The 11685-nt window shown below is 39.5% G+C and overlaps 1 protein-coding gene across 1 annotated transcript; it reads right to left on the reverse strand.

Annotated features, from left to right (window-relative positions):
- Positions 1-2367: 2367 nt before the first annotated feature.
- Positions 2368-6288, reverse strand: LOC111226324 (GTPase IMAP family member 8-like). Its single transcript, XM_022751403.1, has 5 exons — positions 5692-6288; positions 4194-4889; positions 2939-3718; positions 2675-2848; positions 2368-2588 (listed from the first exon to the last, which is right to left on the reverse strand). Exons 1-5 carry the CDS (start codon positions 6056-6058, stop codon positions 2368-2370), a joined length of 2238 nt encoding a protein of 745 aa, XP_022607124.1. The 5' UTR covers positions 6059-6288.
- Between the last annotated feature and the right edge of the window lie 5397 nt (positions 6289-11685).

The following is an 11685-nucleotide window of genomic DNA, read 5'->3' on the forward strand; positions in this document are numbered from 1 at the left end:
CAGATATCCATTATGGTACCAGTACAAAGTTCCAGTATGGGTCAGGCTGAAGTTCCCACACCAAAAAAAAAATTTTTAAAACTCACTTTTCTGTTAATAATAATATAAACATGGGCCGGTTGTTTCTTAAGCATGGAGAGCAGATTGAAAGGTGACTGAAACTGTACACAACAAGGTCTGTGGATTATTGTGGCATTACACATGGCGAGCAACCAAGCTTTTTGTTTTCAAATGTGATTTATTTTAACACAGACCATGCATCTCTGACCACAACATGTAAGAGGAACAGTAAGCTTAACTGATTTTGGGAATTAACTCTTTTTAAAAAGCTAAATCACTTTATAAAGGAAATAACAACAGTTCATCATCCTACATTTGGAAACAAATTATTTACATATTTATTTCTAAGATGAAGACATCTGACATGAACTAATTCATGCAGGTGGCATAAATCTGTCTTCTGTTGATTTGTTGGCTCAGTTTCTATCCTTAACTTGAGGGCATGCCCTCCTCTAACAGGTGATAGATAAAGACAACATGAGGGGAAAATAGGTTTGTTGCCTGAAACAGAAACATTTATACCTGAGATAAAAGGTGGGGAGCTTCTCCATCACATCACACTTTGAATTTAATGAAGAGGCACCAATAAATTAAAGTAATCTTTTATTTTTTGCTCAGCAGTTTAATTGACACTTACAACAACATTTATTTTACTGATCTTATGAAGAAACATGATATCTATTTAACTGCTGTTCTAGTCTCAACATGTTAAGACATAGAGGACCATGGTTATTTTTTAGCCCTGAACCTGACTCTGTGTCTTATTTGCTTATTGATTTAGTGAGGTGTAGTTATTTTGTGGAAAACTCCAAGCGTATTCTGACATTGAAATGGAAAGATTGAATCTTTCTATTTGAAATCAGAAAAAAATGACATTATGTGAAAAGTTTTTATCATCTCAATGGGGAAATTCTGAATCTTCCACATAAAAACAAATACAGTGAAACAGTCTCCAGATTGTCTTCCCTCCACCAGAATTACTCTGAAAAATAGAATAAGATTGCAAAACAGAAAAAAAGTCTTTGTCCATCACATTGAATCACAACAAAGAATAGACATCATGTTTACATGATAATAACAATATATTGTGTGAATTCATGTAATTCCATGCAGGTTGGAATTCATAACTAGACTGCAGTTTGTTGTTTGTTTGATGTTGTTTTTACCCGGAATCCTGGTTGTTTATTTCATTGCAAATGTGAAAACTGTATAGAAAGTATATATATATATATATATGTAAATTCCCCCTCTGACCCGCCCCCGATGGGTGGTGGTGGTGGTGGTATATCTTCCTCAAGCTCGGGTCCTCTACCAGAGGCCTGGGAGTTTGAGGGTTCTGCGCAGTATCTTAGACGTTCTTAGGATTGCACTCTTTTGTACAGAGACCTCAGATGTCGTACCTGGAATCTACTGGAGCCACTCTCCCAGTTTGTGGGTCACAGCCCCCAGTGCTCTGATGACCGCTGGCACCACTGTTGCCTTTACTCCCCACATCTTTTCTAGCTACTCTCCCAGCCCTTGGTATCTTTTCAAGCTTCACGTGTTCCTTCTTTGTGATGTTGCTGTCACTCGGGATTGCCACATCTGTCACCACTGCCGTCTTCTGTTGTCCTATTATAAATATATATATATGTGTGTGTGTGTGTGTGTGTGTGTGTGTGTGTGTGTGTGTGTGTGTGTATGTGTGTATATATTTATAATAGGAAATCTAGTACAGTTTAATGATTGGAAAGTGTTATAAGTAAGGTGGACATGATGTACAGTATTGTCCCCAAAACACTCTGAACACTGAAAAATTCCTTTCATTGTTTTTTTTTTCTCGTTCTAAGGCCTATCACTGTGATAAGCCAATGATAGGAACTTTTTTGTTGTCGCTTGCAAGACCACATTGTGCACATGTTTTCTATCTCAGTCTGATTGAGTGCTAAGAGATTATATCCATGGCAAACACTGTTGCTACAGCAATTGGAAGAGTTCAAAGGAAAGTGATCTCTCTCCCGTCAAACGAAAAAGATAAACTGAGCTTCCCCTGCTTTCACTCTGCACTGAGAAACCATTATTTGGCCTCTGTATTGTTATGAGGTTGGATGTGGGTCACCAACATTTTTGAGATTTTCAAGTGGGTCATGAGTTGGTAAAGGTTTAGAACCACTGCTCTAAGAACTATATCATATTATTACATGATATTAATTCTTCCATGATGCTTCTCACAGGCCTATCCTTTTTTTTTATACCACTGAAAATTCCCTGAGCGCAGATCAGTTCTGCTAGAATGTGTTTTGTATGAGATCAGTCTGTTGAGACTATTCATTGAAGAATATCAGCCTCCGCGTGGAGGTCCAAGTCGTCATGTGGTAGCACAGATCCATAGTCTGACGTCTGAGAAAAGTTGAGGGTCAGGTTGTTCTCTACATCTGTGCTGATCTGGAGTGTCGACAGCCAACCCAGGACTTTGTCAAAGTTGCTGTTGGAGTTCCTCTTGCCTGGTAAAGACTCAGCAACAGACGGTGCTGGACTTTCTCCTCTCACTGGGAATTAAACAGAAACACAATTTGATATGGTCGTGCTCAGATTTAATGTGAATGCTGGAGATAATATTATAATTTTTACTTACAGTCAGGAAACAACCCGACCATGCTGCTCCGAAGCTCAACTGTGGATCTCAGTATGCTTTTATCCAGGTTTTCAATTTCCTGGCTGATTTTCGCATCTATGATTTCCTCCTTCTCCTTTCCATCCGTCTTCCTCTGACCAATACCCCGGATTTTTAATTTGTTTGTGTCACCAACTACCAAAGATAATCAAAACAGAAGATTAAAACAATTATATATATTATCATGGAAGAAACAAGTCCTCCTCATCAAAGTGTGATACTCACTCAGTGACTTGGGTTTAGTGCTGGTCTCACTTCCCCTGATCTCAGCTTGCAGCTCAAGCAGTTTTTCCTTGAAGCCCAGCATCAGCTCCAGCTCTCTCCTCCTGTACTCCTTCTCCAGTCGTTGCCTCAGCACGTGTTTGACCTGCCTCCTCTTGAACTTATCGTCAATTCTCAGGTGGACGTCCCTCATGTTGGGGCAGAAGAGTCGGCCATTGTTCCCTGCCACCATTTCCTCTATCTTCTCAAACAGCTCGGTGACCTGACTCATATTAGCTTTCTTCATATTGTTCATGACATGGTACTTGTTCTCACACTTGTCTACCAACCAGTATAGAGCACCAGGCTCCCTCTCAATGTGCTCCTCTACAGATTTATCTGCCAGCTTGTCTCCATATGTAAACAGGACCATTGTGTGTTTCCAGACACTGGCATCGAAAAGGTTCATGTGTTCCTCCAGAGCGATCTTCTGAACCTTGCTGAAGGCCAGGTCCAAGGGAATGACCAGCAGAACAGCATGAACCCCTAATGGGCTCAGTGAAAGACCTCTGGCAATTTCTTTGTCAGTGTCTTCAGTGCAGCGGGAGGACTCACCCCACCAGCCCGGGGTGTCGATCACTGTGATCCTCCTGCCAGCAACTTCCCCTTGATCCACTTGACAGTTTTCAGTCTGACAGGTGGGAAACACTTCTTTATGCAGGAGGGTATTTCCTGTTGCAGTCTTTCCAGACGTCTTCTGACCAATCATCACTATCCTCAGCTCCTGTAACTGGTGTCTGGGACCTGAGAAGAAAAAGGGTGAAAGACAGAATCACATGCTGCACATATAATATGAATAAACAGCGGTGTGATAATGGTCAGTCTTTGTTGTTTCTACGTTCCCTGAGGGTGAAGTTCTTATCGTCAGGTCTTAAAGTCTTAAACTGTGTCCACTTCAGTATATACTGCAGTTTCTTGTTACTATTGCAACAACAACATAATACAAGCCAATGTATTGGCCAGTTGACTGACACTGAAATGGGATAAATACTTTATAGCACGCTGTGGTATTAGAGATACCCATCAATCACCTCCAACAGTCTCAACAAAACATCGTTTCACCAGATTTGTATTTACTGCAGCAGCGTTATGTTGTGTTTCTCTAATTTTGTCCACCTCTAGTATCTATTCAGTGTGTGTGTGTGTGTGTGTGTGACAGCGCTGACAATGCCTGGCTAATATATTTATGACACTAAGATGACTCTGAACCATACTGTACCTCTGAAGGTTTTTCTTTTGGCCATGACTTGACTTTCCCTGAGTCTTGCTCTTTCCTCCACTCTTCTTCTTCTGTCTTCAATAGTCTTAAATTTCTGCTCATCAGGGACAAAATGGCCCCAACTATTTCCCACGACAGTCGCAGTGATTTTCTCCAGCAGCTCTGTGATTTGAGTACCACTGTCAGTATTCTTGTTATCAATGACGTGATATCTGTTTCCACATTGTTCAACCAGAGACTGTAAGGCCTCTCCCTCCCCTTCGATGTACTCCTCTATGGATCGTGATCCCAGCCAGTCTCCTCTGGTGAAAACTACTATAGAGTGTCTCCACACTCCTTCCCCGAGAAGCTCCACGTGTGTTGTCAAGGCGTCTAAGTGTTTGGCATTGAAGGATGCATCTGCATCTATCACCACCAGGAAGACGTGGGGCCCAGGGGGGCAGAGAAACATGCTGCGCACCAGTTCCTCTTTGATTGCCTCAGGAGTGTCAAAGGCAGGGAAACCTTTCCACCAACCCGGTGTGTCCACAAGAGTTATTTCAGTTTTACCAACAGAACCCTGCCGGATCACTGAGCGTGCCGTCCTTTTCCCGTCTTCTTGCTCTTTGATTCCCAAGATGGTGTTCACCACCGAGGTTTTCCCAACGTTGCGGCTTCCCAAGAGAATCATCTTGAGTGTTGGAGGTTTCATCTCTTCTGTTATCAGACATAACAAAGCTTGATTAGTCATTTTTTTCACTTTACATTTTGTTTAAAACCCTACAAGATTTGACAAGTGCTTGTTATGTTCCATGATCTTATAAACTCTATTAATTCCTAATCTTGCCACTCTGTTGTTTGTAAAATTATTAACAGCTTCATAATTAGATTTTTTTACAGATTCAATTGTTCATTTGTAACGTCTTTTTATAATTTCCAGTTAAAGGTCACTTAATAAATATTAATTTCTATCTATAAGACTCTCCAGGTTCTCTTCATATGTAATGCTTTAAAGAAATAGTCTGACATTTTTGGAACTACGTTTATTCACTTTCTTGCTGAGAATGCTACGACAAGCTAGTTTGCCTCTAAAGTTTTATTTTTTACAGCTCCTGTAAATGTCACAAATTAACATCTTATACCTTGTTTATCTCTTGGTCAGGACCAGTTGCTGGATAACCAGTGGACCCTCCATGAAGTCACTGTGCAGTCAGTTTTTGTACAGATGAAATAAACAAGATATAATTGGTGACCTTTCAGAGTAGCTGCTGGAATTTTCTACCTCCAGACAGAACCAGGCTAACTGGTTCCACTTGTTTCCAGTCTTTGTGCTAAGCTAACTGGCTGCTGTTTGTAGCTTTATATTTAGCAGTCTGACATGAGAGTGATATTGATCTTCTCATCTTGCTCCCAGCTTGAAAGCAAATGAGCACATTACCTGAAATGTCCAACTTTCCCTTTGCACCTGTAGGCAATGATACAGGAACATATAACATGCCACAGGAAGTGTCACACTCACCTGGAATGAGTGTTGTCATTTGTTGTCTTTGTTCCTCAGCCCTCCTCCGTCTCTTCTCCGCCCTTTCAGCCACCTCTCGTTGCTTCTTTTCAATGATGGTCAAAGTCTGTTCATCTACCTCATAGTAGGAGCCATTGTTGTCACTGACAATTTCATCTATCTTCTGCAGCAGCAGTGTGACCTGAGATGAGTTGCTTTTTTCCTTGTTATTAATCACGTGGTACCTGTTCTTGCACCTTTCTATTAACCACTTGAGTGCATCTCCCTCGCTCTCTATGTGCTGCTCTATCGTCTTCCCTCCAAGGTAATCCCCACAGGTGAACAGCACCACGGTGTATCTCCACACCCGCTCCCCCAGGAGCTTCATGTGCTCCTCCACGATCCTCTTCTGCGCCACAGAGAAAGCTGAATCTATCGGGATTATAAGGAGAAAAACCTGTGGTCCGGGCGGACACCTGGATGGGTTCAGTTTAAACCGTTGCTTGTCCCCTTCTGGGATATCTTTGAGAGAAAGAGAGCTGTTCCATCCTGGAGCGTCCACCACAATGAGCTTCCTGCCCTCCACTATTTCATGTCTCACCTCAGACTGGGCTGTTCTTGTTCGGCCACACAGAAACCTTTCCCTTCTCAGTATAGTGTTGCCAGACAAACTCTTGCCAGCCCATCTCCCACCAATCAGGATGAGTCTGACCTCTGGCAGGGTGATGCTCTCTTTCTCCCCTGAAGAGCAAAGGAAAATTGATAAATAAAGAATGGCAGTTTTACCAAAATGCCATGTTTTTAATAACTTTGTGAAACGGCTTTATTATGTATTTTGTTGGTGTAGAACCTTTCATACAAAGAAGTCAGAGAATGTCCTCAAACTGAGGAAGAGAATCTGTCAGGTGAAGAGTATTAGATTGGACCTGGTATTAGTAGATAAACAAAATAATGAAGGACTCATAGTGGGTTGAAGAAAACTTGAGCGAGACCTCCCTAGTAAACCATCAAAACTAAAGTGACAAGGTTATCACACCAGATGTCTCTGCTGCTTCAGATGACTGACACAAGAGGAATACTCTGCTAAACCTGTGCTTGTGTTGCCCCCAGGGTTTTTGCAGCAGTTATTTTTGACTTTATTAATCCTTTTTTATTTGTGAGACGTGGTCTAAAGAATAAAAGAGATGCGAGACAAAAACCTGAGACATTTTTAGAATGACCCTGAACTAAACAAATAATTCTGAGGCACATGAAAAGAAGCTGCAGGGTAATTTAAGATCAACAAAATCAGCTGAGAATGACTCATGACCTCCCATCGTCACTGGCATTGTGTGATTCGTGATAAAAATATGCAACCGAGACGGAAAATGTAATGAGTGACGGGAAAATCTAATGTAGGTCAGTGCAACACAACAACCAAATACTTAATTTCTTAATTATTTATCTAACTTGTTGTGATTCAGTTCAATGTTCACCTCTAAAAATACTAGGCACACCCAATCCTACGACATACTCAGAGGTTATCACAGGGTAAAATTACATTGTCAACAACAGTTAAAAATAATTTGAGCAGTATTTATAAGAACCTGTTTGGGTGGAGCTTTACCGGCAAGGTTATTATCGGATCAAGTTACTGTTTACCAGGAAAAAAATCTAACTTCCTGGACCTATTTGTACATTCTGTCCTATAGTCTTTTACTTTCTACCTTAACTGGTTTGCATAAATACCATGTACATACATAATACTAAGTACAATAGTAGTTAGTGATGGGATTTCTGGCTCTTTGTGGAGAGCCGGCTCTTTTGGCTCGGCTGTCCGGCTCACTAAAAAGAGCCGGCTCTGGCTGCTCCCCAAGTGGCTCCTCAGATTTTATTGTTATTTAAATTAATTTATTAACCAAATTATGTGTAAAATGAATAACTATGTAAAAAAACATAAATATAACATATGTTATAGTATATATATGGCTTATTAATAAATTAACATAACTTAAAATATACATAAATAAATAAAAAAAAAATAATAAAAAAATCGCTCTCGTTCGCAGACCGACCATCACTAATAGTAGTAGTGAAGTTTTTACACATTGTTCACTGTGCTGGAACAAGCTGATTTTATCCAGAACAGATTGCAGATTGCACTGAACATTACATCCTGTAATCTGAAAAAAGAATAAAGATCTGAAAAAAATAATTCATACAATACAGAATCCTTGTTACCAGTAAATACTCAAGCTTTAGATTATTGTATCTCTAAGTATGTTACCTGCAGTTCTTCTTGATTAACTCACACAAGATTGTTTTCCATTTCTTCTGGTCTTCTCTTTTCAGTTACCACCATGAACATCCGAGTGCTCTGCAGAGGTCACTGTGTCAGGTAAAAAATATTGGAAGAAAACGGGTATTTAGGAATATTTTAGTGCCAGTTCAACCAACCTTCGTTGTACGCAACGAGACAACAAAGTGAACTGCACTCAACTGTCTGTAAGGCAGTATCACACATTTGGTTAGAGTAGTCTAACTGGTTTTCTTACTTACACAGGCCTGCTGTGTGCCTCAGGGGCAAAAGGGGCTGAGTGAATCATTGCTCTGTGTACAGTTCTACAAAGAAGTAAAGGCACAAATCAACATTTTTTATGTTTTATTATGAAAAGAGTGAATACATTTTCGATTCATTATGAAACTGTGTGGGAAAAATTTAGTCTAGGTGATGAATCGGAAACACTGCAGTGCACTCTGCACTCTGCTTATTCATAGCAGGCAGAGTTTATGGGTGTTGTGCCGCCTCTGTGTAGGCGTGTATTACTCTCTTGACAATACATCCTTTAAATAACAGTGAAATATTGCAAAGGGTGAATCTCATTCACACTTGACGAACGTGGTGGAACAACATTTGTAACCCAGTGCTCTTACATGCATGCCTTCAGTGTAGGGACATCACCGTCTTATTCTTGTTCTGTTCTGCACTGTGTAAGAGCTGTATGGTTAAAATTACTTTTGTGGAATCACATATGCCTGGTGATCATATTCAGGTCGGTAGTCATATGTATTACTGTACTTGTGATTTCATCTTGAAATGTAAATGGCTTGGGTTCATATGTGAAAAGGTTAAACGTGTTAAGCTGGCTGGGCTACCACTTTTACCACAAAAAAGTATCTGCAGTATTTTCAAGAAGGTTAATATTAAGGTAGAGAGAGAATTTAGACACAAAGATGGGCAATAATTCTCTTGGTTAATTTAGATGGTTGGTTGGTTAGTTTTAGACAACCTATATGCATCGAATATGGGGGATCATGACTTCTTTCTGCAACTTAAGAAAATAATTTTGGACTTTTGACTATAACCAAGTGCTTGATGTGTTCTTGGACAGATCCAGGTCTGGCATTGTTAGAACATCCAGGACTCAGGACTGTATAAGGGCTTTATGTAAAGATGTGGGACTATTGATGAAGACTTGCGACCAAGATTTCCGAAGAGACATCTTTTGACCAATCATAAAGAAAGTAAATGTGTTTAAGTTTTTATGAGGACTCTACAGATCAGAGGTCAGATGGACGTAAGACAGAGCAAGAGAATTTTGAACCTAAATCTCCCTAAACTCTCAGAAGAGAATATGAGCCTTGAGATTTTAAAAGAAATTCGACGTTGCTATTGACACAGGGCAACTCCGAACCTGACAATCAATAATCATCCTTATATTAAAAATGGTAAAGACTCTAAAGTTGTTACAAAGGTTTTCGCGTTGAGAGTAAATTATTTAATGAAGACAATTATACATACAGGGCAGGTGGGGTTTATGAAGGGCAGGACCTCCTCTGACAGCATAAGACACTTCTTGCATTTAATCTGGAATACAAAAGACATGGAGAACATAATAGTGCTTTGTCTTTAGATGCAGAAAAACGTTTGGTTCCATCAGCTGGAGAATTCTAATTTTCACTCACAGGATTTAGATTTGGACCCATGTTTCAAAATATTACGAAGCTTATATTCAGTCATCCTAAATCTATGGTAGTAACTAAAGGTCTGAGGCCATCTCCTTTCCTGCAGGATGTGGGACAAAGCAGGGCAACCCACTCTCTCTTCTCTTGCCTATTACTGCACTGGAGCCCTTTGCAGAGGCCAGGCTAAATTAAACTGTTAAGGTGTTGCTGTGGGTGGGGCAACCCTACTGATGCCTAATCCTCTTATGAGAGACATGAAATGGAAAATGGACACTAATACAGAGATCTGGGACCATTTTATATCACAGATCAGGGAAACATTACCAAGCCTGCAGCATGTTTGACTGGTGGACAGAGATAAGATTATTGGATGGGAGGAAAAAGTTTCCTTTCAGATCAATATTCACTTAGATATAGATGTGTATGTATGCTTACAGGTGTATAGAGGTATTACACATATAGGTATTTGTGTATATGTACAATATATTTATTATCATAATAGACTTTGTTGTATTTTTAATTTTTTTACTTTTAATTTTTATCTTTAATCTTTTTCATTTTTGATTTAATTGTATTTTATCTGTACATGCTGTTCTTTTGAATACTCATTTGTAGGAAGACACATCGCACTATTGTCTGTGAAGGAAACAATAAAAATCATATTTGCAAAAAAAAAAAAATATAATATATATATTCTATATATTATATATATATATATATTAGGTGGGGGCTTTTTTACTCAACTGTCATAAAGTGCCAGAAGTGTTGGGAGTTAAATTCCCTCAGCTTTATTGAAACCCTTATGAAAATGGAAGAGAGTATTTCAAACAGTATAGAATAATAAAGCCCTAAAGAAAAACAATAAGCAAATCTAGTTTAATCACTGGAATATTTAATATCACATTTACATTGTATGGTGTAGCTTATATATTGTCCGGCAAAGTAAGAACACTTCTTCAATATAAGCTTATAAGGTTGCATTGAATTCACTTATAGCATACTACAAGTGCGTATATCTTATAGTGTTTTACATTGATATATAACAAAAACTTAAACCTGTATCAAGCTCAGGTCGGCTGAGTACAAATGCTATTTTACCGGGACACTCTACTTCACTCTCTTACAATTACCCACATTCACACCCTGAAGCTGCCAGTACAGTCACAGTCTGATCTTGTGGCCACTGAGCAGCTTATAGTGGGGCGTAGGTTTCTGACCTTTAGTCCATCACTGCCCAGAGTACTGTATTATATAATGATTTCATAATATCGATTCTTCCATAATATTGAAAGCATACCCTTCAACTTTTTCAACACACTAAAAATTCCCTGAGTGCAAATTCCCACTCGTAAAATTGCATTTTCTTATATGTCAGTTGTTGAGACTATTCATTTGAAGAATTATCAGCTTCTGTGTTGAAGTCCAAGTCGTCATGTGGTAGCACGGATCGTACCCTGAGGTCTGAGAGGAGTTGAAGGTCAGGTTGTTCTCTAGATTTGTGCTGATCTGGAGTGTCGACAGCCAACCCAGGACTTTGTCAAAGTGTCTGTTTGGAGTTCCTCTTGCCTGGTAAAGACTCAGCAACAGACGGTGCTGGACTTTCTCCTCTCACTGGGAATTAAACACGACACAATTTGATATGGTTGTGCTCAGATTTAATGTGAATGCTGGAGATAATATTACAATTTTTACTTACAGTCAGGAAACAACAATTCCATGCTGCTCTGAAGATCAACTGTGGATCTCCGTATGCTTTTATCCAGGTTTTCAATTTCCTGGCTGATTTTCGCATCTATGATTTCCTCCTTTCCTTTCCATCCTTCTTCTTTTGACCAATACCCCAGATTTTAAATTTGTTTGTGTCACCAACTAGCAAAGATAATCAAAACAGAAGATTAAAACAATTATATATATTTCATGGAAGAAACAAGTCCTCCTCATCAAAGTGTGATACTCACTCAGTGACTTGGGTTTAGTGCTGGTCTCACTTCCCCTGATCTCAGCTTGCAGCTCAAGCAGTTTTTCCTTGAAGCCAGCATGCAGCTCCAGCTCTCTCCTCCTGTACTCCTT

This window comes from Seriola dumerili, unplaced genomic scaffold, assembly GCF_002260705.1.
Source record: "Seriola dumerili isolate Sdu_G_001 unplaced genomic scaffold, Sdu_1.0 BDQW01000155.1, whole genome shotgun sequence".
Classification (NCBI taxonomy): domain Eukaryota; kingdom Metazoa; phylum Chordata; class Actinopteri; order Carangiformes; family Carangidae; genus Seriola; species Seriola dumerili.